Genomic DNA, 27392 nt, shown 5'->3' with positions numbered 1-27392 from the left:
GGATTAGTAAAGAGGGTTTTGGAGCTTCTAGGGTCAATAAAGGTGGACAAGTCTCCTGGTCCTGATGGGATTTTTCCCAGGACGTTAAGGGAGGTCAGGGAGCAAATAGCAGGGGCCCTGACAGTGATATTTCCCACAATCACTGGAGGAGGGTGTGGTGCTGCGGGATTGGAGGGTTGCAAATGTAGTTCCGTTGTTTAAAAAAGACAAGGAGCAGGCCAAGTAATTATCGGCCAGTAAGTTTGACTTTGGTGGTGGGGCAAATTATGGACGGTATTCTTAGAGATATTATATACAAATATCTGGATAGGCAGGGATTGATCAGGGGCACGCAGCATGGGTTTGTGAAGGGAAAGTAGTGTTTGATGAAGCTTGTTGAGTTTTTTTTGAAGAGGTGACAAGAAAAGTGGATGAAAGTAGGGCAGTTGACATGATCTATTTGGATTTTAGTAAGGCTTTTGATAAGGTTCTTCATACGAGGTTAGTAAGGAAGGTTCAGTCACTAGGGATTAACAGAGAGATAGTGAGATGGGTTCAAAGGTGGCTGGACGATAGACAGCAGAGAGTCATGGTGGACAAATGTCTGTCAGGATGGAAGCCTGTGACAAGCAGGGTGCCTCAGAGATCAGTGCTAGGCCCCATTTATCATTTATATTAACGATTTGGATGAGGGGGTGGTTAACTGGGTAAGTAAATATGCAGACGATACAAAAATAGGGGGACTGGTGGATAGTGAGGAAGGTTTTCTTGGATTACAGAATTTGGCTTGTTTGGAAAAGTGGGCTGAAAGATGGCAGATGGAATTTAATGTAGACAAGTGTGAGGTGCTGCATTTTGGGAAAAAAATGATAGAACATGTCCAGTTAAAGGAAGGGCATTGAACAGAGGGATCTTGGAGTTATGGTACAGAGTTCCTTGAAGGTGGATTCCCATGTAGACAGGGTGGTTAAGGCGGTATTTGGTATGCTGACTTTTGTAAATGATAGCGTAGAGTATAGGAGCTGGGAAGTGATGCTACGACTGTTTAAGGCATTGGTGAGGCCAGGTTTGGAATATTGTGTTCAGTTCTAGTCTCCAAATTATAGGAAGGATATAGAAAAGGTGGAAAGGGTGCAGAGGAGATTTACAAAAATGTTGCCTGGCTTAAAATACCTAGAGTACAGAGAAAGATTAAGAAGACTGGGACTTTATTCATTGGAATGAAGACAGTTGAGAGGGGACTTGATAGAGGTATTTAAAATTATGAAGGGAATAGATAGACTAGATGTGAGTAGACTCTTTCCCCTGAGGGCAGGAGAGGTTGGAACAAGAGGACATAATTAAGGGTAAGGGGACAAAACTTTAGAAAAAATGTTAGAGGATGCTTCTTTACTCAGAGTGGTGGCAGAATGGAATGATCTTCCAGAGGAGATAGTTGCAGCAGGGTCCTTGCTGTCATTTAAGAGAAGGTTGAATGTGTACATGGATATGAGGGGGTTGGAGGGTTATGGGTGGAGAGTGTGGGGGGGGAAAACGGATCTAGTGGAGTTATTTAAATGAACTGGTGTGGACTCGAAAGGCCGATATGGCCTGTTTCCACGCTGTAAACTGTTATGGTTATATATGATGCACTCCTTTGTGACCATTTCTAATAACTCCCAATATCTACAATTATATTGATTTTTTTAAGATAGCAAAAGTGGATTCCAACCTCAAATGCATTTAACAGCAGGCAATGAAATTCACACATTACATTTCCAGTAGCCAAGAGGATCAAACAGAACAAAATTTGGGTTAACAAATTGCATTTTAAATTTTCCGATGAATCAAGCCAAGACTCTCAACTCAAACTGCTTACCGTTGTATCCTCCCAGAATCAACCAAGGGAAAACTGGTCCACCAAAAGTTCCCAAACATGGATCATGAAGCATAGTTGTGTCATTGAGTGATGCAGGTGCCCTGTAAAGCCAAGGTCATCATTTCAGAGATGAAACACAGCAAAAGATGCCAAACACTGACATGGTATTGCATTGAAAAATATCTAGTTGATTCAGCAAGAGTTCAGGTAAGCCTCAACTAGTCAATTCCACTGACCCACAAGAAACATGGTGTACAACTGATGCAGCAAATACACAAAAAGTGCTGGAGAAACTCAACAGGTCATGCTGTGTCCATAGGAGGTAAAAATATATAACCAATGTTTTGGGCCTGAGGCCTTCAAGATACAAGCAAAAAGCAGGCAGGTGCCTAAAGAAAAAAGGTTTGGGGAAGGAGCACAGGCCAACAGGCAAAAGACCACAATTGGACATGGATCGGAGGAAAGTTGAGAAATGATCAGGGAGTCGGGGGGGGGGGGTGGCTCTGTGAATGCAGAGCTGGAGGAAAGGAGACAGAGAGCTAGAGGAGATGAGATAGGGGTCCAATAGAAACTAGAGAAGTCAATATCATCTGATTAGAGGGTGTCCAGAAGAAGATGAGGGGTTATTCCTTCAATTTATGAATGGTCTCAGTCTGGCAGTGTACAAGAGCATGGACAGACATGTCTACATGGGAATGGGGTGGGAATTGAAATGGGGTGGCCACTGGAAGATCCCCATCATTGCAGCAGACAGAAAATGTGCTCAATGAAGTGATCCCCCAGTCGGCGTCGAGTCTCCTCAATGTGGAGGAGGCCACAATGCAAACAATGGATGCAGCAGATGACTCCCTTAGATTCATGAGTATGGCTTCACTTGGAATTCTGTTTGGGGCCCCAAATGGTGGTGAGTGGGCAACACAACTGTTGCATTTTCCTTCTATCTGCAAACAACATTTAGTTGGAAGTGGAAAAACAACTGGTCTCCAGAGGAGATTCAAACAACATCAATGTTCAAAATGGAAGGACAGATGCCACCCCATCAATCCTTGCATTTCCAAGGGAGAAGATTCAAAGTAATCAGTAGGATTGATATCAAAGATTTCCCCTACTCAGCACTCCGGAACACAAGAAAAAGGTGTAGGAGTAGCAACATCAGTGGAAGAAAAGGTCAACATTTCAAGCTGAAACCCTTGATTAAGACTGGTTAAATGCAAGAGAAGGCAGATCCATTCTCCAGTGTAACCAGCCTCAATAACAGAATTTGGCTTGAAATGTTGACCATTCTTTTTCTCCCACAGATGCTTCTCAACCCATCGAATTCCTCCAGCAGATATCATTCAACTTCATTGCAAGCCATGTTTCAGCAAGATCTTCCAAGTGAAGCAACACTTAATTTGTGAATCTGCATCCAGTGCTCCAAATGTGGCCACCTCAACATCAGGGAGACTGGAAAATTGTTTCATTGAGCACCTTCGCTATGTCAGCTGCAACAGCAAGGACCTTCCAATGGTTAACCACTTTAACTCAACACACCATTTCCAGACTGACACGTCAGTCTGTGGCCTCATGCAATGCCTAGTTTGGTTTTTTTTTAAAAATTTAAATATATATATATATTTTTTTTTCCACACTGAACTACATCAACCAAAATATGTACCTCATTAAATTTAGTGGTCTTTTCTCCCCCCCCTTTTCCCTCCCTCATCTCTACCCACCCCCTCCAAAACCCATAAATATTCAACATCTACAACACAATAAAAACATAAAACTATTTTCATACAAAGGAAAATAAACAAGAACATGTACAGTTCCCAAATTTGTTCAAACATTGTGACTTTATTTTTTTAATTGTTATCAGGTGTGTCCAAGAAGGATTCCTGACACAGGATGTGGATCAGCCAACTCGCAGAGGCCAGACTGGGTCGGTTTCTGGGGTATGAACCTGGACAGGTCGCAGACCTCTCAGTGGGGAGCATTTTGGTGAGTGACCACTTAGCTTCAACATTAGGATAAAAACAGTCAAACTGGGAAAGTACATATCTGGGGAAGGGCTAATTATGAATGGTCAAGGCAGGAACTAGCGAGAATAAATTGGAAACATGTTAAGGGTAAAAGAAAGAAGTAATGTGGAGGAAGTTTAGGGTCCACTTGAGTAGGGTTCAAGATAGGTTTGTCCCACTGGGACAAGGAAAAGATGTTAGGAAAAGGGAACTGTGGCTGACAAAACAGGTTCAGGCAACAAGTCAAAAGGAATTGTACTTTAGATACGAAAAGCAGGAATCAGGAAGGGCGGAGAAGAATATGACAGCCAGAAAGGAGCTTAAGAAAGGACTTAGGAGAGCTTGAAGGGGGCATGATAAGGCCTTGGCACATATAATTAAGGAGAACCTTAATAGGGAGAATCCTGGGAATTATAGACCAGTGAGTCTTACATAAGTGGTTTGAACTAATGGAGTGTATTCTTAAGGATAGGATTAATAGGAGCATTTGGAAAAGTACCGTCTCCTCAAAGATGGTCAGGATGACTTTGTGAAGAGAAGGTTGCGCCTCACGAGCCCAATTGAGTTTTTTGATGAGGGTCGGGCGGTAAATGTGGTCGACATGGGTTTTAGCAAGGGATTTGACAAAGTCCCCCATGAGAGATTCATCCAGAAAGTCAGGAGGCACAGGATCAGTGGAACCTTGGCTGTGTGGATAAAAAATTGGCTTGCAGGAAGAAAGAGTAGTAGTGGAAGGAAAGTATTTTGCCTGGAAGTCAATAACTAGTGGAGTGCTACAAGGATCTGTTCTGAGACCCCAGTCTTTGAAATTTTTATAAATGCCCTAGATGAAGAGGCAGATAGATAGGCAAGTTGCAGATGACAAAGTATGGAGGAGTTGTGGATGTTGCTGAAGGTTGTTCAAGGTTGCAAGAGGATATAGACAGGCTGTAGAGTTGGACAGAAAAATGGCAGATAAATTTCAATCAGAATAAGTGTGAGGTGATGCATTTTGGACGACTAACCAGAAGGCTGTGTATAGGGTTAATGGTCAGTTACTTCAGAGTGTGGATGAATAGAGGGTCCTTAGGGTGCAAATCCATATATCACTCAAGGTCGCTGTACAGGTTGATAGGATAGTTAACAAGTCCTATGGGATGCTGGGATTCATTAAAAAGCTGATTGAATTCAGGAATAGAGGTGTGATATTACAATTCTACAAATCTTTGGTAAGAGCACACTCCAAGTATTGCGTTCAGTTTTGGTTACCTCATTAGAGGAAGGATGTGGGTGCACAGGAGATTGACCAGGATGTTACCTGGATTGGGAAACAAGTCTTATCATGCAAGGTTAGCAGAGCTGGGACTTTTCTCTTTGGGGCGTAGAAGGATGAGAGGAGACTTGATAGAGGTCGACAAGATTATGAGAGGCATTGATAGGGTGGATGGCCAGCACCTGTCTCCCAGGGGAGGATCAGCAAACAGATGATGTGGACAAGGTTAAGGAAGGGAAGTTTAGGGAAGGCAAAGGTTTTTAAAAAAATATATACACAGAGTTATGAGTGCCTGGAATGCCTTTCCAGGGATGGTGGTGGAACCTGAAACATTAGGGGAATTTCACAGAAACATGGATTAAAAAAGGTTTATGGGGTAGGGAGGGTTTAATACTTTTTTTTATATAAATGAATATGGGTCAGCACAACATCGAGGGGCCAAAGGGCTTGTACTGTTCTATGTTCTTAGCCCTCCCACACCATCACTTACAACCACAGAACACCTTAGCACAGAAACAGGGCCCCAAGTCCACGCCCAACTATTTATTTGGCTGAGTCCCACTGATCTGCACCCAGACAATATCCCTCCATACTCTTCCCATCCATGTACCTACCCAAAATTTTCTTAAATATCAAAATTGAGCATGCATTCATCAATTCAGCTGGCAGCTCACTCTACAATCCCACCACCCTCTGCATGAAAAAGTTTTCCCGAATATTCTGTTTAAACTTTGCCTCTTTCACCCCTAACCCATGTCCTTTGATTTATCTTTCACCTACCCTCAATGTAAAAAGCCTGCTTGAATTTACTGTATCTACTCCAATCATAATTTTGTCTACCTCTGAAATCTCCCATTTGTCTAAACTCCAGGGAATAAAGTCCTAACCTGTTTAACCTTTCCCTCCATCTCCATTCAAGTCCCAGCAACATCCTTGCAAGTTTCCTCTGCATTCTTTCAACCTTCTTTATGTCCTTCATACAGTTAGGTGACCAAAATTAAACAATATTCCAAATTTGGCAATATCAATACCTTGTAAAACTTCATAACATCCCATCTTCTATATTCAGTACTTTGATTTATGAAGGTCAATGTGCAAAAAACTCTCGTTACAACTCCCTCCACCTGTGACATCATTTTCCCAAATCCCTCTGTTCTATTGCACTCATCAGTACCCATTTTTGGTGAATGTACTACATTGGTTTGTCCTTCCAAAGTGCAACACCTCACGTCTGCATTAAATTTCATCTGCCATTTTTCCAGCTGGTGCAAACCTTTGAAAACCTTCCTCTTCGTCCACTACACCTCCAATCTTTGTGTCATCTGCAAACCTGCCGATCCAATTTACAATGGTCCCAACATTGATCCCTGAGGCACATCATCCACTATGACTTTTTGGCTTCTCCCATAATGCCAATGTCTAATCCAACTGACCACATCACCAATAATGAGTGACTAAACCTTCCCAACCTCCCATGTCAAAGGCTTTTACTGAAGTTCATGCAGACAACATCCACCACCTTGCCCTCATCAGCCCAATCCCATCACCCCACCCCATTCCACTGTGGGAACTGGCTCACTTACCTAGTGCAGTATAGGAAGTGACTATGGTAGTCAGCGTACACAAAAAAATCATCACCGACAGAATGATCAAGGACAGAATGGCTGTTCTGGAAGTAATTTAAGACGCTCAGGATGGTGCAATTATTGTTGTATGGAGCCAGAGGTGCCAAGCAGATATCCTGTAGCCTTACAGTTTCATTGTTGCAAGAAGCTTCCAAACCTTGGATTTCATCCTGCAAATCTAGCACCTAAGTAAAACAGTTTGGAACATGTCAGGAATGAGTAAATACCAAACCAATGAATCTTCAACAAGATTTGCATTGCACAGTGCTTTCAATTTCATTTATAGTTGATGACTAACTGGACATTGCAATGCAGGAAACATTGCAGCCAGCACAGTGCCAGATTTCTTTATTTTTATTGGTAGTCTTTTGGTTCGAAGAAGACACCTTGTTGTGTAGTTCATCTGTGGACACAAAGTGACTTTGTAGTCCCAGTCTGGAAGCAGAGTCTAACACAAATAGACCACACCAACTATAAAGTACATCACCAGACTCAACAGAATGTAATACGAGCAGATTTCTGTTCAAAGTAGAAGCTCCAGAGAAATACTGAAACATGAAAGTCTCCATGTGCTGCGATTGAAGTGAAAACAAAGGCTTATGGACTGGCCAAGGACAACTCATGCACATGAGCAAGTAAGTGAACAGGATCCATTGTATATCAAGATCTCAGGCACTGCAAGGCTGGGAATAGGGCTACATGGAGTCTGCGCGTTCCCTCCCACATTTCCCAACATGGTATAACCATTAACAATTACAGCACAGAAACAGGCCAATTTGGCCCTTCTAGTCCACACTGATCCAAGTACCCTCCTCTAATCCCACTTACCAGCACTCTGCCCATATCCCTCCATCCCCCTCCCATCCATATACTTATCCAACTCTTTCTTAAATGAAAAAATTGACCCAGCCTCCACCACCTTTCCCGAAAGCCCATTCCACACCGTAATCACTCTGAGTAAAGAAGTTCCCCCTCATGTTACTCCTAAACCTTTGCTCGTCAACTCTCAACCCATGACCTCCTGTATCCATTTCTCCTACTCTCAGTGGGAAAAGCCTTTCCACATCAACTCTATCTATCCTTCTCATTATCTTAAACACCTCTATCAAATCCCCTCTCCGCCTTCTACATTCCAAGGAATAAAGAACTAATTTGCTCAATCTCTCCTTGCATTCCAGATGCTGAAACCCAGGCAACATTTTTGTAAATCTTCTCTGCACTCTCGCTATCTTGTTAATATCCTTCCTACAAATCGGTGACCAGAACTGCACACAGTATTCTAAATTTGGCCTCACCAATGCCTTGTACAGTTTTATCATTACTTCCAAACTCCTATATTCTATGCTCTGATTTATACAAAATCCCTCTGCAATCTTTGAAAACCCTCTTCATCATCCACAATTCCCCCCTATTTTAGTATCATCTGCATATTTACTTATCCAATTTACTGCCTCATCCTCCAGATCATTAATATACATGACAAACAGCAACAGTCCCAATACCGAACCCTGAGGTACACCGCTTGTCACTGGCCTCCATTCTGACAAACAATTATCTACTATTACTCTCTGGCACCTTCCTTCCAGCCACTGTTGAATCCATTTGACTATCTCCAAATTAATACCCAAGGACTTAACCTTCCTAACTAACCTCTCATTGCGGAACCTTATCGAAGGCCTTACTGAAGTCCATATAGACAACATCCATTGCTCTACCCTCATCAACATTCCTAGTCACCTCTTCAAAAAATTCAACAAGATTGGTCAAACATGACCTTACACGCACAAATCCATGTTGAGTGTCTCTGATCAGACCCTGTCCCTCCATATACTATCTCTAAGAACGTGTTCCATCAATTTACCTACCACAGATGTCAAACTTACAGGCCGATGATTGCTAGGCTTGCTCCTCGAATCCTTTTTAAACAAAGGAACCACATGCACAACACGCCAATCCTCCGGCCTATACCCGTCTCTAATGACATTTGAAAAATCACTGCCAGAGCCTCCGCTATTTCCTCACTAACTTCTCTCAAGGTCTTGGGGAAAATCTTGTCAGGACCTGGAGACTTATCTACCTTTATATGTTTCAAAAGCTCCAGTACTACCTCTTTCTTAATCACTTATAGTCTCCATATATACCCCCTTTGCTTCCTTTACCCTACACAGTTCAATCTCCTTCTCCTCAGTAAATACTGAGGAAAATAAATTGTTCCAGACCTCCCCCATCTCTTTTGGCTTCACACACATTTGTCCTTTCTAATTCTCTATTGGACCAATTTTGACTCTCACTTTCCTTTTGCTACTTACATATTTGTAGAAACCCTTTGGATTTATTTTCACCCTGCTTCCTATAGTCACCTCATACCTTCTTTTAGCTTTTCTAATTTCTTTCTTAAGATTCTTTTTACATTCAATATAGTACCCAAACATCTCCTTTTTTCCGTTTCTTATATTTATTGTAGTACTCCCTCTTTTTTCAAACCAAGTTACTGTTGTGATAGAATATTTGGAGATGTTTTTGGGAGATATATTGGTAAAATTAGAGTAGGTTACATACATACACACACACAAACAGATCTTATTTGAAAAACTGAATAATTCATACTCAGTGACTTTACAGAAACTATGGAGAATGCTATGCACATTTCACAAGTAGGTGCTAATTGAAACGATGTCATGAAATGAATAGGCTATTGTCTTGGAAGAGCCAGGTTGTCTGTGTTGGACCTTTTTCAAGGCTTTTGACCTCTCTGCAAAGTGCTCACTAAAAGGTCATCGAGAGGTTTGTTTACCTAAAACAACAAATGGGAGCAGAAGACTAACTCCTATTGTTTGCTAGAGAAGGAGGGGGTTTTGGAAGTGAGAGAGAGGACATGTGGCTGGCAGTTTGAGTCTCAGATAGAGAAAGAGACATACAGCTGAAGCAAGCTAGGAGAAGCTTGTTGGAACTAAAGCTCCAGAGTGGCAGATGGCTAGAAGTGGTATCTGTCTGATATTTCTCTTGAAATAAGTGGAACAGAAAGGAACTCTGTAGTAGCCTGAAAGAAAGAGGTTATCATCTGGAGAACCCTGATGGGGCAAGTTTCATCAGCAAGACATTGAGATGACTTACGATGGTACCGCCTCACCCTCTCACCCTCCTGAGCGGTAAAATTTACCTTTCGACCACCAAAGCCTGGTGAACTTTATACATGTTAACTTCTGTGCACAGTACAAGAATTGCCTGCAACCAGTGAACTTGGAAGAAATGAGAATTGAGATTGAACTGTGAACCAAAGAACTTTAAATTTACACACACATTACATACACATAGAATTAGAAGGGGATTGAGTTGGGCTTAGTTAAGTTAATAGAGATAAGTTAAAGTTTGATTCTGTTTTCATGATTAAAGATAATTAAAAACAACTTTTGTTTAAGTAATTACTTGTTGTGGTGAATATCTATTGCTGCTGGGTTTTGGGGTCCTTTGGGCTTGTAACACTGTCAACTGCCATCCTACACTGCTCAAACAGTTAGGAACAATTGAAATGTACCACAGAATGACCACATTTGGAAGGGCCAATTCCAGAGTTTCAGCAGTAGTAATACTTCTGCTCTTTTCACTTTTCTTCATTTATCTTTGGAAGGATAAATGCATCCACTTCTGTTGCTTTTAGAGAATGCATTTCAGGATTCAACAGACTAGCTGGTTACCCTCAATGTCTGCAGAGCCAAACATTTGCCAAGTTCAACACTGCCCAAGCAGTCTGACAAGGACAAAGCTCAAATTGCAACACATGGACGACGGGTGGAGAACAGGGAGAAAGATCAGCATTTGTTAAACTGCCTGCCAATTCCTAGATTACCATCAAGCTCTCAGGCTATCGACTGGCTGCAAGCCCTACTCATCAACAGCATCTCAGACAGGCCTCTCCTCACTGCTAAGCTGGCTTGCTGATTCTGGTAACTCCGGGTCCCTCAGCACCCCAATGGATCTTCACACTGCTCCCTGTCCAACCCTCAGCTCCATCAAAACCCACCCCCTTAACTTGTAACTTTGACCAATACAAATGCAGTTGTAGTTTCTGCAAACAAATCCAAAAATTAGACAAACAGCACATTAACAGGCCTCTCCAGCTCATGAGCCCGTGCCGTTCAAATTTATTCAACCCCCATATGTTTTTGAAGGGTCAGAGGAAACCCACACAAACATGGTGAGAACTTGGAAACTCTTCAGACAGTGCCGGATTTGAACCCAGGCTGCTGGCGCTGTAATAGCATCGCGCTAACCCCGGCACCCATACAACCCATGGCTTTGTACCTCGTTAAGAGATCTTCCCCAAACCAAAGGAAACCAAGCAGGACCAACCTGGTGCAACACATCCTTGCCCAATGGTGGGCCAAAAGGTACATCTGACCCCAATGGATAAGGGGAGTATGTGGTCCAAGAGCTGTTGGGGGCTGTAATAATCAGTTGCTCAGTACGGAAGAAAGGTCCAAAGTGGGTGTCAAAGTAATATTTCTCTTTGCGAGCTTGGCTGGAGGGAGAAGACCAGATTTCAACAGGATCAGTGGTCAACTTCATGAACATCAAGCCTAAGGAGCAGGCTCCAATGGCAGTGGTGGTCAAGATGATAACTGGAGCGGGATTTCGCACACAGAAGGACCCCCACTTGGAGAATATGTCGCGCAAGAGAGCCTCCGATTTTGCACCAAGTTGTTCACAACAAGACATCTTATCTGAGGGCAGAAGAGGAGACATTATCACACCTGAATTTCACATCTGCATTTCTCCCTGCACCCCACATTCACACATGCAGACTTAAGATTAACAAAACCAGAACTATTACAGGTAGTCCCTGATTTACGACCATAATGGGGACAGAAGGATTGGTTGTAACGCGGGTTTGGTCTAAGTTGGGGAACAGGGACCACTGTATTCTGTACTTTTAATACAAAAAATGTACAATAGTTTTAAAGATTTTTTCAAAAATTTGGTCATATATGCAAGTGGACGCAACTCATTAAGGTCAGAAGTCGAGGACTACTTGTACTTCAATTATTTTAGTTACAGATCCCACTGTGCACAGCTGTCAGTTAAAAAAAAACCATGAATAACCTACCAAGATCATGACTGATGTTGACTGAACGACTTGCACAGTTATCAATAATCGGGGAATATTCAGAAACTATCCGTTGCTTCCTGAAACAAGACGAAGAGATTCAGAACAAGTGCAAACAGTGAAAAGGGAACTCTACAGCAAGCACAGGCTTGGGGCTTGTTTACACCATTCATATCTGTAAGGACTGCTTTAACAAGCTCAATAACAACGGAGATCAAGTTGAAATGGCTGCGGATTCCAAACGTTTGAAGTAAGAAAATGGATAGGATGGCAATTCTTACATTGTTGTACATTCTTGCAGCACAGGAGACCCAGAGAAGCAATGGAATAGATCAGGTAGTTCCTCCGAAGGTAGGGATGGAGGTGAGGGAGAGGAATAGGGTCAAAGAATTGGGGATTAGTTCAATACGGTACCAACACGAGGACTGATAGCAAGACATGCAAAGGAGCCTTTTAATGACAGACTTCAATTGTCATACAGCCACTCAGTGCTAGATCACTCCCGTTCCCCCTTGCACATGCCCATTAGATCCTGCCCACCTACACCAAGGGTTGGCGAGAGCAACCATTTTCAACCTCTCTGGCTATAACCCCTTTAGGACTTTGCTAGGGGTTTATGGGCCCCCTTGACTAAAGCAGTCAAGTTTTAGTTGCTTCTGCACTCCTATTCTTTCTAGGCAGAAACAGAAAAGTTACACGAGGTGAAAAGAAAACCAGGCTTTTACTGAAATGTACTGTGGTCAACACGGCTGGGGTGGGGCAAGGCCCTTGTTAAGAATGGCTGGGTGAGAGGTCTCCATGAACAAACCAGTAAGTCAGAGATGAGAGCCACAGGAGGAAATATGCAAACTCCACACAGTCCATACCTAAGTTCAGTGTCAAACCCAGATTTCCAGAGGGGTAACATTTACACTGTAAAGTTATACACATTTCTTCACCTTTTGCCTCTTTCAGTTTGAATGGAAAAGGAACCAGACATTTTCCACCTGGATGATTACCTGCAAAACCACACAATTATGGCTGTTCCTCCAAAGAAGACCAGGAAGAGCAGATAGAAAATCCACATGATGACGGCCATTGCATCCAAACCAAAAATGGTCCACGGGACAGATTGTGGAGGTGGCACTGGCTTTGGACCACAAACCAACGTGCAGTCCTGACAGCTACATGGCAGTGAACCATCATCCAATGTCTCATTGCAGCCTTTGGTTTTGTTGTTCATGGGGATCATTCTTCCAACAGGATGATCTAACAAAAAAACAAGAACACCATGACAATTTCTCCCATAACCACGCACTTCTCACCACTTTCTTGTTGAGAATGCACTCAACTACAAGCATCCCTCGAGCATGGTGTTTTTCTGCACCTTTTATATCCATCATATCGAATGCTATTATTCTGTTTGCTTGGAAAATACGACTGATGTTAGATTCCAAGCTAGGATAGCAGCTAAACCTTTAAACATAGCCAAAAATGCGGGTGGTGAAACAGCTCTCTCTGGAGGTGATGAAGAGGAGGTTCACCAGGTTGATTCCAAACAGGAGAGAGTGTCACCTGGAACTGTAGTTGCTGGAATGTAAAAGAACGAGATGGGATCTTACAAATGTGCAAATTTATAAAGGCATTGATAAAATAAAGGTAGGCAAGTAGTTTCCATTGGTAGGCAAGACTGGAACGAGGGGACATTGCCTCACGATTCAGGGTAGTGAATTTAGGATAAAGAATAATGGCTCGGATCTGAAATTCAATTCCACACAGATGCTGCCCGACTTGCTGAGTATTTTCAACTGCTCCCTTTAATTCAGTTGCAGTTTTTATTTGGAGACCAAATACAGATATTGCAGGCAAGGCAATACATTACATAGAAATCTAAAATACAGACCCTTTGGCCCAGTGTTGTGCCAACCTAATATAACAACGGTCCAGAATTTCCCCTCTAACATTTTCCATTTTTCAGTTCCATGAACCTATCTAACAGTCTCTTAATCCTGTTGTATCTGCCTGCTAAGGTGCCCTAATCAGAGTGACCCACGGTTCACCAGGAGTGGGTGTTACCACTGGTGCAATCAATCAACTGAACAGCTCACAAGACTGCCTTGTGCCTTGAAGTCAAGCTTGTGTAAGTTTCTATGAAATCAGTCACTCCATTTTTTGTTTTAGAGAGTTCAGGTGTGGTTTGGTGAAGCTGTGTCATTAATTCTGAGTAAACTGAAAAGTGAGAGTTCGATTCCTCAGCCCAAACATTGTGAGCACAGTTGCAACATTTGCCTCCATCACAGTTGTTCCATAAACCCATCACTATGTGAAGAACTAACACACACATTTCTCCCCCCCACCCCATACTTTCTCCCAAGCACCTTAAAACTATGCCCCTCAAGTTAGGCATTTCAACCCTGGAAAAAGCCTCTGGCCACCCACACAATCAATGCCTCTAATCATCTTGTACACCCCCTCAGTCTGCTGCTCCAAAGAGAAAAAAATAAGTGCTCTCAGCCTATCCTCATAAGGCATGCTCTCCAATCCAGGCAGCGTCTTTGTAAGACTCCTCCTCCATTTCTCAATAGCATTCACATCGTTCCTGCATTGAGGTGTCCAGAACTGAACACAATACAGGTACTCCCCTACTTGCCATATTTTGAAGTTACAATGGTTCGAGTGAAATTGATGACCTTGTTGCTTTAGCATACTCACCAGCAACAATTAATTTTAGTTCTGTAGCAAAGTATTCTACACTGAGTTACATCAGTGTACACATTGTGGAGTTGCCGTACACATTGTCGAGTTGTTGTATACGAAGGGAAGTCAATGTACATGTTGTGGAGTCTAGTGCAAGACTGACACCTCCAGGCTTTCATGCTGGGCTTGTATACATCACTGCTTTGGTCACATGGACAGGGCAACATCAGTGGTCATCAGCACAGGTCAATTTTCCTTGTTTCCCACTGCACACCCGCCATATTGGGAGCCTGTTCGTTTGCTGGTAAGTGGGTTGCCACAGTTCAATGCTTCAAAGATTTTTCATGCCCAGTGTGCTTTCAGCTGTGTATTGTTTTTTTTCAGTGTGGCATAAAGGTATTCAAAATTTAATTATGAAAATAGGTAGGTGTAGTATTCTTTATCCACTTACAATGGGTTTTCTAGAATATAACCCCACCATAAGTTGAGGAGCATCTGTATTCCAAGTGGTGTCTAATCAAGGTCTTAGGTAACTGTTGCATTTACCTCAATGCTCTTGAATTCAAATTGTTGTCTATCCTAATCATCTTCAATGAACTACACTATGATCTATCTGGAAGAGGTGGCTGCAGCAAGGTGAAATTTGTCATTTAGGGAAAGGTTGGATAGGTATATGGATGGGAGGGGATTGGAGGGTTATGGGCAAAGTGCAGGTAGGTGGGACTAGAGGAGATCTCTTAGATCTGCACGGACTAGAGGGGCCGAGATGGCCTGTTTCCGTACTGTAGTTGTTATATGAACATTATATCCACACACCCCACACACAAAATGAAGATGTTAGACATGCTATTGGGGAAGATTTCTCAGATCTAAACCAATTAAAGGTTCAGAAATATTTCCCAAGTCAGGACTGTGCTCTCCAAGAAAAAGAGAAGGAAAATTTGTTGGAGGTATACAAAATTATGAGGGCTTCAGAGAATAATGGCAAGTAGGCTTTTTCCACTGAGGCAAGGTGAGATATAAACCAGAGGACATGGGTTAAGGGTGAAAGGGGAGGAGTTCTGGGGAACATTCAGGGGAATTTCTCATGCAGAGTGGTGGGAGTGTAGAATCAGCTGAAGTGATGAATGTAAGCTCAGTTTTGATATTCAAGAAAAATTTGGACAGATACATGGTCTGGGTGCAAGTCACTGGGACGAGGCAGAGAAATAGTTTGTCACAGACTAGAAGGGCCCACTTTCTATGCTGTAATGTTCTATGGGAAGCTGTTAAGTCTCTTGCCTTCTAGGTCATTTAAAAGTTATCATCATAATAGAGATTGGTGGAAATGCTGCAAAGATTCTCAGATTGAAACCAAGAACCATTTCAGAAATCACGTTCGACTTAATCACCCTTGCTCACCAGCCTCTCAAACAGGTCTGCCATTCTTAAGCTATAGCACAACCAAAGTCTACATTTAGACCAACCTTTATCCCTCTAATTGTACATGTGGGTCCCTGCTCAGAGTTGTACTTCCCTCCTCCAGAAATCTTGCCAGCTTTGAGAACCTCTCCACTTGGACATCGTGCACTGGTTAAAATGTACCCAGCTTTTAAAAGTGTACAATTCTGTCTTTACTCAATGACTACATTTAATAGGTTAATATTCTTTTGTTGCACTCAGATAGATTTAAACTTTTTTTGAAGATCCTATTGTCAGAGTATAGAGATGACATCATATACACCCCCAAGATTCTCCTGCAGGCAGAATTTCGACTTATTGGGAGTGTAAACTGTACACAAAAAAAAGATAGGCACACAAAAGAGAACTGTAAATGGACTACAAATCCAGAAAAGATATTCAGTAATAAGTAATGTGAAAAGCAGAAGCCCTTAAATGAGTTTCTTATCGAGTGCCATCTAGGAGTCTGATGGTGAAGGGGTAACAACTGCCTCTAAACCTGGTGGTCTGAGTCTTGCAGAGCCTATGCCCCATTTCCTGATGGCAGCAGCGGGAACAGAGCATGTGCTGGATCCTTGATGATCGCTGCTGCTCAGACAGCAGCAGGAAAAACAAAATCAGGGTTACAAGTGATGTCATGTATGTAATCTGATAATAAATCTGAAATCCATGTAGAATTCTTGATGGGAAGAGTTTTGCCAGTGATGTACTGAGCTGTGTCCACTACCTTTTGCAGGGCTTTCTACTTCAAGGCCACAGTGCAACCAGTTACACACTTTCCACTACACCTCTACAAGTTTGCTGAAGCTTTCCATGTCATACCAAACCCTTGTACACTCCTGAGGAACTGACATGATTTCTTCACAATGACATTAGTGTGTTGGGTCCAGGAAAGGAACCCTGAGGTAATGGCTGCCAGGAATTTAAATTTGCTCACACTCTCCACCTCGGATCTCCCAGTGATCGCTGGATTGAGCACCGCACATTTTCCCTTTCTTGAGGACTGGGTTTTGGTGACGTCAAGTGAGAGGCTATTGGATTCCTCAGTTTCATCCACTACTAGTTTAAAAATCATGAACAGTGCAAATCACCCAGAACCCAGTGTGGGATCTTTGCTCAGCATATGTGCCCACCCTTAATGAAACAAGCAGTCCATCAATACTCTTGCACATTACAGTTAATTTAGCATCAAAAACATCATCCCCTCTCCCCCTCTCTATATAGAGAGGGTCACGTGATGGAGTAGTGGCCAGTCGGGAAAACCATCCTTCTCCAGGAAAATTGGGAAAAAAATTAGGAAAAAGCAAAGCATAACAAAGATAAAATATAAGAAATAGAAGATAAAGATACAGAGAAGAGAAACAAGATGGCCTCCAAGAAGGAGACAGTAAAAGCAACTGGAAAAAAAGTAGAAAAGTCGTCGAAGATAAAAGAAGGCCTTACCTGCACGAAGGAACAGGACACTGTGGTGGCGAGGAGCGTCCGACCCTCAAGGTCAGTGCCTGCCCTAGAGTTACGACCCACCAGCCACTGCACTACAAAAATGGCTCTCGGAGCCAAACAACTGCGCAATCAAAGGAGAACGAGGACACCAACGGGAGGGGGGGTCAGCAGAGGAGTGGGCTTTCACAGAGCGAACAACTGAGGAACGCCCAACACCAGGGTACTCAGCTGGAGGACGAGGAAGCCAGCAGAAGAGGAAGTGATGAAACAGACGGAGGGATGACCAACAAGATGATTAACGTCAGGAAGCACCACAGACGAGCAGCCCAGGAGGGGAGGAACAGCAACAAGAGGTCCGACAAAGAGATACAAGCAGCTCATCAGGACAAACAGAAGAGATACAGACACAGAAGAGGAAGAAGACCAAGATCTTCACAGAGAAATAGAAGATAAAACTGATGGACAAAGAGAAATAAAAGGTAAAACTGATGAACAGAATATAGACAAAATCTTTTTTTTGAAGTCCATTTCTGTAGGAGTATGATTTAATGATAACTCATTAAAGGCAAGGATAATGTAATTGTTGATTGCCTTTCAAGATGTTAAGTTTGTAATGTTACTAAAAAATGTTATATTTGTCTATTATATGTAAATAGTGAATGTAGTATTTTAACATGGGTTGCAGTTAAAATTTTGCTCAGCTCGATTTTTTTTGTTGGTGGGAGGTATTATGAGCTTCCATTTAATTTTTGTGTGACTGTCACTTTAGGAATTAACAAATTGAGGGCTACTATAATAAACTGCGACCATTCAAAACCTTGGAGAGAAGCGAGTTGGCATCAACTCGTATCAGCTTCGCTACTTTGAAGAGGAGAGGAAATGTGTTGCTTTTAGCCAGGCACACAAGTGAAGAGACGTGTGTGAGAAACATTTAAAGGAACTGCAAACTTTGTGATTAACAGCCATTTTATAAGAACAGGATTTCAAGCAGCAGCCATCTGAAGGAACACTGCCGGAGTGGTTCTGTGTGGTAATGGTCAATTTGTTTGCTTCTCCTTCTCAGGAGAAATGTTGATCCCCACCATGACCAAAGGAAGGGTCCTTTGGAAGGGGAATGATTAAATCCCACCATGACCAAAGGAAAGGTCACTTTGACTATCTGTGTATTGGAAGCAGGAGAATTACTGCATTTGGATCGTGACCATTGTGATGGTCATTTTGGACTGACCTGCATCTGGATTCTAGAAGTATTGTGAAAGTCACTTGTCTCATTCCCCTACATCAGGAAAAGGGGAGTTGTGACAGCCGTCTGTGTGAAAGAATCTTAGTTCTGGAAGTAACTTGACATGGTTTTGTGAGTTTTCAACAGTCTGTCACTCATTCTCTCTTACTTAACTTGTAATCATTTTTATGCCTCAGTTTAAGAGTCCTTGTCTAAATATTGGATTCCTTAGACCAACTTTGGAATAACTTACCAGAATTGAGCCCAAGCTGCAATGGGTTTGGTTATCTCTCTCACACACACATTATTTTAAAAATTACTGTCTTGGCAAATTTCTACTGATGCTGGTCTGTGACTTAACAAAAGTAATCATGTTAAATAATTCTTCCAAATATTATTTTGTGATTGTTTTAATTACACAAATACACAAGGTTAGCACAACATTGTTATCTGAAATTCAAGCAACCAGCAAAACAAAAGGGAAATAAATAAATTAAAATGAATAAGAATAACGAAAAATGGAAATAAAAGTTTAAAATAGTAGAAGTAAATGTTCTCTGAAGTAACAAACCTTTGAGTGAAGATGGGAGCAAATATTCAGCCAGTGGAGTGCCTTGGTCGGGCTTTACTTGTTATAGCTGTTTAAATAATGCATAAAACAGCAATGGCGTTGCTCAGGATGAATGAGAATCAGAATTCATTGTTAAGAAATTCAGAGTTTTGAGGCACCATCACAGAGCAAACATTCATATTATAACCATCTTCCAATATTTCTATCAAAAATAAAAATTATAGTGCTTGAAAAGTTTTAAAAAACATCAGTACGTATTCAAGCCATGCATTTTTCCTGAAAAATAGTCACTCGTGCAGGAAGTCCTTGCATTTTCCTCGGTTCTTAACAAGAACTAAATTAAAATAATGTCTTAAGAGCATATTATGCAAAATTAAAATTAGCTTACCACCAAAAATGGGGATAATGTTGAAGGGAGTCTGAGCATTCTTTGTAGTACACATGTACTGAATCCAGTTCGTTGCATTGCAATCTTTTGCATCTTTGCCACAAAGTAGCCCCAGAGCTTTTTCATTACTTGAGGGAGACTGAACATCTTTGCAGGCTTGAAACATGGCTGAACAAAGACACACAAACATCAGCATCTTGGTCAGTACTGGCTAGTCTTAGGATTTAGTGTTGAAATGGCAACTTATCCATTTTCGAAGGAAACTTAAATTCTTGTAATGACACATTTGGATTCCTGACTTCAAACCCACAGGAAGTGTGAATCAGAATCAGGTTTATTGTCACAAGCCGGTCATGGAATTAGTTGTCTTGTGCAGAACAAGGTGCAAAAATTACTATTTCACAAATACAAGATTTAAACAAAATAAATAATTGGTACAAAGAAAAAAAAAATGAGGTAGTGTCCATAGGTTGTCAGTTCACAAATCTGATGGTGAGGTGATGAAGCAGTTTTTGTAAGGTTGAGTGCACATCTTCAGGCTTCCTGTGCAACAAGGAATGGGATGGATAACTTTTTTGACCATAGCTTTGGCAATAGCAAAGCCCCAAGGACACATGCCATTATTACCATAAATGCTCAGAGGGGAAAAAAAAAGCTTGCAATTGCACTTCATCCAGTAATGTATTCAAATGCAGATGTAGATCACACCATGATTCATATTTAAGCCACCACCCAAGTGCTTGGTTTGCCTTGGTGATGCATTACAAAGGCAACAGAGCAATCCTCGAGGTCAGCCATTCTCAACTTTTTTTGGCCATGAACCCCAGGACACTTGTCAAAGTTTATGAGCCCCTACTCTGAAGCAGTTAAGTTTTGGTTTCTTCCTTATTTCTGCCAAATAAATATTTGTTACACAAGGAGAAAAGAAAACAAGGTTTTTACTTAAATGTGCTGTGGCCCCCATGTTGAGAATAACATGCATGGCATGAACCCAAATACAAAATTGATTTTTAAGCATTAGACACATTAACAGGCAGGGAAGAGAGGGACAGATGTGACAGCAAATGGCATTAGTTATATGGTTAGCATCAGTGGGCCGAAGAGCCTGTTCCAGTGCACTAATGTTCTACCCACCCAGAGTAGCAGGGTACATTATTCCATTTCATACCCATTCCAGCACCACTGAACACAGTTACAGCCAAATCTGAAGTTGAGCACCTTCGTTAGTTTTACATGCAGCAGTATTTAACACATCCTGAAGTTGTGGGAATCCTACTTGAATCACCAAGATTCCAGTTCAACAATACCACAATACCAGAGGACATCTGTACAAAGCAAAGGGAAGTTTAGGGGAGACATTGTAAGTTTTTAAAAAAAAGTCTGGAATGAATTGCCAGGGGTGGTGGTGGAAGCTGGTAATAACAGGGTAATTTAAAAGACTTGGATAGGGACATAGATGCAAGAAAGACAGTTGTGAGGTAGGGAAAATAGTTTTTTTTGAGATTTATAGAGATAGGCTCAATATTATGGACAGAAGGGTCTGAAATGTGCATCAGCACATTCTGCTCAGCAAGATGGGAAATGGACATGAGAATCAGACAAGACAAAAATGATTTATGTATGATCCCTTGCCACCCAATTATACCCAAATGACCTACAAATCACAGTATGTTTTGAATGTGGAAGGAATCTGGAGACCCCCCAGAGAAAACCCGACTCAGACAACAGGGAGGACGTACAAGCTCCTTACAAACTGGGATTTGAGTCCCAGTCCCAATCACTGGTGCTAACTGCTACACCAACTTGACAGTGTCTCAAATCTGATTTGAGGTTTTTTTTGAAGATGTGACCAAGGTTGTCAAGGGCAAAGGTGTAGACATTGTTTATATGGATTTCAACAAGGCATTCGATAAACTTCCAACAGTTTGTCCACCACTGTTACACCAAATAAAATTCTCACCATTTGCAAAGTGTGACCCAATGTAATATTCCACTTCTGTAATGCTCATTTGACTTTGAACATATGGTTCAAACTTTGTGGCATTAAGAAACAAGCTCTGAACAGGACTGCAAGTCAGCTCACAGTAAAACGTCATGAAGTTGTGAAAGCATGAGGGGCACCTGCAAGATACAAGTTAAAACCGGTTACATCTCAAAGAGAGCAAGTGCTCAACTTGCCAGATTTCTTTCGTACACCTATTCAATCAGCCAAGTACAAATCTCTATAGCAATATAATCCATCAAGCAACTTGGTCACCAGACGTTGAAGAGCAAGCTACATCCTTCCAGGCTGTTCCACCATTCACTTATACAAGCGAATGGATCTCAAAATCATGTTTGCTTTCTTCACTTTCTAGCCTTTCATATCCTTGCTGTTATGACACCTTTCCCTAGATTTCAGAGTTAAACACGAAAGACTTTTGACACTGTGGTTGAATTAAAAACAATGCTGGAGAAATTCAAGCAGGTCAAAGTGTACTTTTATAGGGCAAAGATAAATAACCAACATTTCAGATTTGAGTCCTTCATCAAGGTATGAACAAAATGTCAGCTCAACAAGGACTATATTGTCCTTCTGGACCACCAAAGTATTCTCAAACCTTAAAAGCACCCTAATTTAATGGATTAGAGCTTAGTTTATGTAACCTGTACGATTCCATTCTTTGACAAAGACAGGACCATTCGAAAAGCTATATGCTTGTTTTGAAACACAGAGTGTAGAGTTCTGGAGGTGGGCTGCAGTACAAATTAGATATGAATATTTATTTTTAAATTTAAACTTGGACATGAAGCACGGTAACAGGCCCTTACAGCCCACACCACCCAATTAAACGACAAATCCAGCACATTTTGAAAGGTGGGAGGAAACCAAAGCAGAGTGATCCAAGAACAGGAAATGAGGATGGACCCGTCTCTACTCGTACTCAAGAACTATCTGGTTAGAAGAATAGCAAGGAGAGAAGAACTTTTACCACTGCTCTAAATGGATGGGAAAGGCAAAATTATCCAGTGAAAGACATATCTTGGAACAACCACATCAACACAATGTTCAACCTGCACATAGCCTCTCCTTCCTTAGAAGGCCAAGCACACCGCATCCCTCATCTTCCACAGGGGCAATGGACCTGCTGCGCCCAAAACTGGAAGTTGAAGGTGGTGAACACAGCTCAGATTTCACAACCCTTACCCCCTTCCCCATCTCCCACTGGGCGACTGGATCAGAGGAACCAGGGTTTAAGAGGGTGATGAGGGCAAGAACAGCTCCTGAAGGGGGCTTCAGATGCTAAAAGCCCCAGATCATATCGGAGGTTTGGATCTGGAGCTCTGGTTGCTGAGGAATCGAACAGGAGTCTGTGCGGCTACAGAGGCCGTGGGCATGCTGGAGACAAATCCATGGGCACTCAGCGACTCTTTTGCTTCTCTTTCACCTATTGTTATGGGTACCAGGCAAGGCTCACAGCAACTCTTTAGTTTGCCTTATGACAGATTAAAGTTGAAGCATATTATGTTACTTTTTATTGTATTACACAAAAAAGGACCCTTGAACTTGCCCTTCAACTTGTTCTGGCTCCCTCAATACTCTGGACTGTGAAATAGGCCTGCAGAATGATTACATATTTTCCAATCCAATCAAGCTCACAGTTTGGGTTGGGGGCAAAACTTCAGAGGTAACACAAGAGGGAGCTTCTTCACTCAGAGAGGGGTGGCTGAGTGGAATGACCTTCCGGAAGAGGTGGTTGCAGCAGGGTCAATTTTGTCATTTAAGAAGGTTGGATGAGTGAATGGATGGGAGGAGACTGGTGGGTTATGAAGAGGGAGCAGGTAGGTGGGACTAGAGTAGTTCACTTAAATCGGTGCAGACGAGAGGGGCTGAGATGGCCTGTTTCCATACTGTAATTGTTATATCGGTTCACTTAAACATTGAGTTCACATTTATTTATTTAGAACAAAATAAGGTTACCTGGACAAGAACTGAAGTGGCAACTGTGTATTATCTTTAAGAGTGCGCAGCTGTTGAACATCACAGCAGAGATCAACATTTCCAAAGAGATAATTTGGACACAATTCCTGCAAGGAACAAAAAAAGATGAATATACTCCAGCCCCCAGGTACTTGTTATAGACAGGTTTTGGCTTTGATGAGTGAAATATTTTCTTCAACATTAAAGAACTTCCATAATCCAATTTCAGAAATAGGTGTCAGACAGCACAGAACAAGCCCATGCAGACTGAGGTGACAGTGGCTTTAGGTCCTACACAACAGCATATATATATGGTACCAAGGCAAAAGAAATTTTCAAGGAGTAAATCTAAAGATTATATAACAAAAGGGTTAAAAGATGCAAATAAAATTGGGAATTGAACAGCTGAGGGAAAAGTCTCATCATAAGACCAAGTACAGGACACCCCAGTGAGGATATTATACAATTTGAAAGGGTGGGGCAATGTTAATTAAAATACTAAAATATACAGAACTCTAAACGTTTTGTTTAAAAGTGGTTTCTCCATTAACTGGCAAATTAGCAGCCATGAAACAGCCAACTTGTAAATCATGCCAATCTGTGTAAAATGGGTTTTCTATAAAAATGAATATAGTCAAGATATTGTATTTGGTCTAAAAATATCTGGAGAACAGAGTTCAAGAAAGAGGGCAATCACTTGAATTTTAAATTTTTTAAAAATTTAGACACAGCACCATAGCTTACTTGAATAAGTTCATATCCTTCTTTAGGTAATGGTTTTGGTGGGCCATCGTATTGGCAGTTGTATCTCTTGTGGGTGGTTTTATCTGTCCCACATTCTCCATACCAAACGCACGTTGCATTTTGTGCAGATATCTGAAGGAGGAAAAGTTATGGTATGCAAGTGTAAAAATGCAAAAAAAAACAACAGTAGTTCTTATCAAAAGAATTTTTAAAAGTTTGGGTAATTTTCAGCATGTACACAGTAAACCACCCCGAGTACAATGGGAAACCTGGCAGCCATTCCCCCAGTTCTCACTTCCTTCAGAGAACCCAGGTTACCAGTAATGTGGAACATGTTACCACAGTGGGTTTCAGGGGAGTTTGGACAGAGCAAAGAGTTGTGTAGAGAGGAATGGACAAAGCCAATATGCAGCCTGTAAACCTGGATGTCCTTTAAAACCTTAATCTACTACATTCACTGGCCTCCTCTACATCAGCGAGGTAGCCATTTTACTAATACCCAGGTTGTCTGTATTTCAAGCTAGAATTCAGTTACTAACCATATTATTGCCCCACCATTTCCCACAAAGACACAGCTCTCTTTCGACTCATCCATGGACAGGGCAAGGTCAACTCACAACCCAGTTTCAAAATGGGGTTTTCCACAAGCTTGCCATGTTCTAGTCCCAGCTGCTACTACGGAACTGTAGAATTGAATTCATTTTCTCTCTCTCAGAAAACCACACGATCCTCACTTGTCAGGAAGGCACAACAATTAATGAAGCCCAACGTCTCATAGGCCTTCTTAACTATCCTATTAACCTGCATGGCAAACTTGAGCAATGTATGGATTTGAACCACAAGGTCCCCTTGATCTTCCACAGTTAAGTAACTGACCATTAACCCTGTACTGTAAGGTAAAACATCATGAGATGGGAATGTGTAGGGAGTTACCCTGTACAGGGCAGTAACAAGAAGGGGAGGTGTCCTTGTACTCCTGTTAGGTAAAACATCATGAGATGGGAATGTACAGGGCTGTAACAAGATGTGAATGCATCCTTGTACTTACAAGATAAGAGAGACATTGATGGATTGAGAGGCAGGAAGCTAGCAGGGAAAGGATAGCAACAGTTTTAGTCATTGGACAAGTAATGATATGATGATGTTCTAAGCACATATCCAAGGGTATAAAAAAATCACCATTTTGCTGATAACGGCAGAATGCATTCTCCGACTAACATGGTTGGTCGCAAGTGTTACAATCCGGTAATAAAGAACAAAGAACCCTGATTTCGACTCAGCCTGGTGTTTGTCTCACTCATTCATGAACAAAGCAGACCTAACAGTACTCAACCTTCTGGTTTGTTCTTACAAAATGCATCACCTCACATTCATCCAGCTTGAACTCCATCTGTTTTCACCCTACTCTGCAATCTGTCTATACCTTTTTGTCTACACCCTACAGCTCCATCCACAACTCCAACTTTTGTATCACCCGCAAACTTACTAATCCACTTCTTTATCTGGGTGAACTATAAAAATCACAGAGCAGTGGGTCCAGAACAGATCCTTGCAGCACTCCTCTGGTCACAGACTTCCAGGTAGAGTACTTTCCTTCAGCTTCTCTCCGCAAGGCAATTTAAAAAAAAAAAATCCTTCTTCGTGAGTGCATCAACACGGAGGCTCCAGGACAGCTCATAGATGTTGAAACCCAGGAATCGAGTTCTTGACCCTCTGCACGACTGAGCCCTCAATAAGGATTGAACCATTTTCTTCGGGCTTGATCCTGAAGTCCACCGTCATCTCCTCGATTTTGCCAGCACTGAGCGCAAGGCTGTGGGTGTCAACACTGACTTCGATTCAGAGACAGCCAGTGTCATCGGCAAATGCGTAGACAGCACTGGAACTGTGGCTTGGGCAGTCAAGGGTGTGGGCTAAGCACACCATCCGGAGGTCCACCTCTGTCAGTGGTCAGCAAGGAGATGCTGTTTCCAGGTTTTACTGAGTGTGCTATTGCCTTTCCCATCCATTTAGATGCTCTGGTTTCCTCCCACCGTTGAAAATGCACTGGTGTTTGTAGGTCAGTTGGGTTTATTTAGGTGGCACGGGCTCATGGGCTGTACCGTGCTCTCAATTAAAATCAAATTAAAAATCTCAGTCCTAAATGACTTCCTTCTTCTCTTTAGACTGTGACCCTTGTTTTGGACTTCTTCAAAATCAGGAATATTTTTCCTGCATCTAACCTGTCAGAATTAAACCAAATTAATGCATAGCCAAGGGTCCAGGGATCCCACTCCTCCTAACAAACTCTGAATCTGCTGATCTTGTGGTGGTGTTTGCACCCATTTCACTTGAAAGAGCTGGTTGTGAATAGACTCCCCACCTTAACCACTCAGGGCTGCATGGAGTCATCCCTCAGAGGCAGTGAATGCACCAGGTGGGGAGGGCGCAGGCGCAGTGGCCGCGGCCGAGTCACGTGGGCTCCCGGCCCGCCCGCCCGCCCGCCGCCGCGAGGGTGCGCGGCTGACGTCATGCACCCGTCAGCGCCTCCACCGGAGGTCGGAGGTCGGGGGTTGGGGGGGGGGGTATAACGGACATTTCCCCCACCCAGTCATGGCATCTCCCACCAGTGCCCCCCCACCCCCCCACCGCGCCCGCCCGGAGCGGCAGGTGACCTCGAGCTCAAGGCCGCGCGGGGCTCACTTCCGCCCGAGAAGTGGGGAGCGCGGGGGCCGCGCGCTCGCGCCACTCACCCCACAGTCGGGGAGCTTCAGCGTCGCCAACAACATCAGCGCGGCGGTGACCCTCGGACCCTTCATTCCTGCCGCCGCCGCCGAACCCGCTTTGCATCACTGTCAGTTCGAGAGGGCCGCCGCTCACCGGCTTTTATAGCTGGAAAGCCTGATTACGTCAATCAAGGTAAACCCGTCTCCTCATTGGTTGCATCCGGCCGAGACCCGCCTCCTGACGCATCACGTCGCTCGTGGCTCCTCCCTCCCGCTCCCCGAGCGAGGAGTTTCCCAGTGTCTCTGTGATTGGCTAACTACAATGACACCACCAGCGAAGGTGGCAGCCATTGGGCATCGCACCTGCCAATCAAGCCTAGCGTTCCCGCCTCTTCCCTAATCATGATTCACCGCAGATTTTTCC

General features: G+C 42.6%; 1 protein-coding gene and 1 long non-coding RNA gene across 3 annotated transcripts in view; one reads left to right on the top strand and one right to left on the bottom strand.

Annotated features, from left to right (window-relative positions):
* npc1 (Niemann-Pick disease, type C1) overlaps window positions 1–27167 on the bottom strand; it is a 74547-nt gene extending 47380 nt beyond the window's left edge. The window contains exons 1-10 of the mRNA XM_069922609.1: window positions 26996–27167; window positions 24264–24395; window positions 23520–23626; window positions 21519–21679; window positions 19559–19726; window positions 12817–13066; window positions 11819–11898; window positions 11065–11435; window positions 6673–6899; window positions 1838–1938 (exon numbers count right to left, since the gene is read on the bottom strand). Of these exons, the coding sequence (XP_069778710.1) occupies window positions 1838–1938; window positions 6673–6899; window positions 11065–11435; window positions 11819–11898; window positions 12817–13066; window positions 19559–19726; window positions 21519–21679; window positions 23520–23626; window positions 24264–24395; window positions 26996–27061 (1663 nt within the window). The 5' untranslated portion in view covers window positions 27062–27167. The remainder of the gene's footprint in view (window positions 1–1837; window positions 1939–6672; window positions 6900–11064; window positions 11436–11818; window positions 11899–12816; window positions 13067–19558; window positions 19727–21518; window positions 21680–23519; window positions 23627–24263; window positions 24396–26995) is intronic.
* Window positions 3699–18945, top strand: LOC138755870 (uncharacterized). Of its 2 annotated transcripts, XR_011352602.1 has the most exons (4): window positions 3699–3817; window positions 13828–13937; window positions 16671–17856; window positions 18147–18945. It is a non-coding gene; the product is annotated as an uncharacterized lncRNA (long non-coding RNA). The 2 variants fall into 2 exon arrangements; XR_011352601.1 differs by lacking the exon at window positions 18147–18945 and having other exon boundaries at window positions 16671–17942.
* Window positions 27168–27392: the final 225 nt, after the last annotated feature.

The sequence above is a fragment of the Narcine bancroftii genome, chromosome 2 (genome assembly GCF_036971445.1).
Source record: "Narcine bancroftii isolate sNarBan1 chromosome 2, sNarBan1.hap1, whole genome shotgun sequence".
NCBI lineage: Eukaryota > Metazoa > Chordata > Chondrichthyes > Torpediniformes > Narcinidae > Narcine > Narcine bancroftii.
Note: the sequence above shows the minus strand (reverse complement) of the source record. Positions and strands in the feature narration are given on the sequence as shown.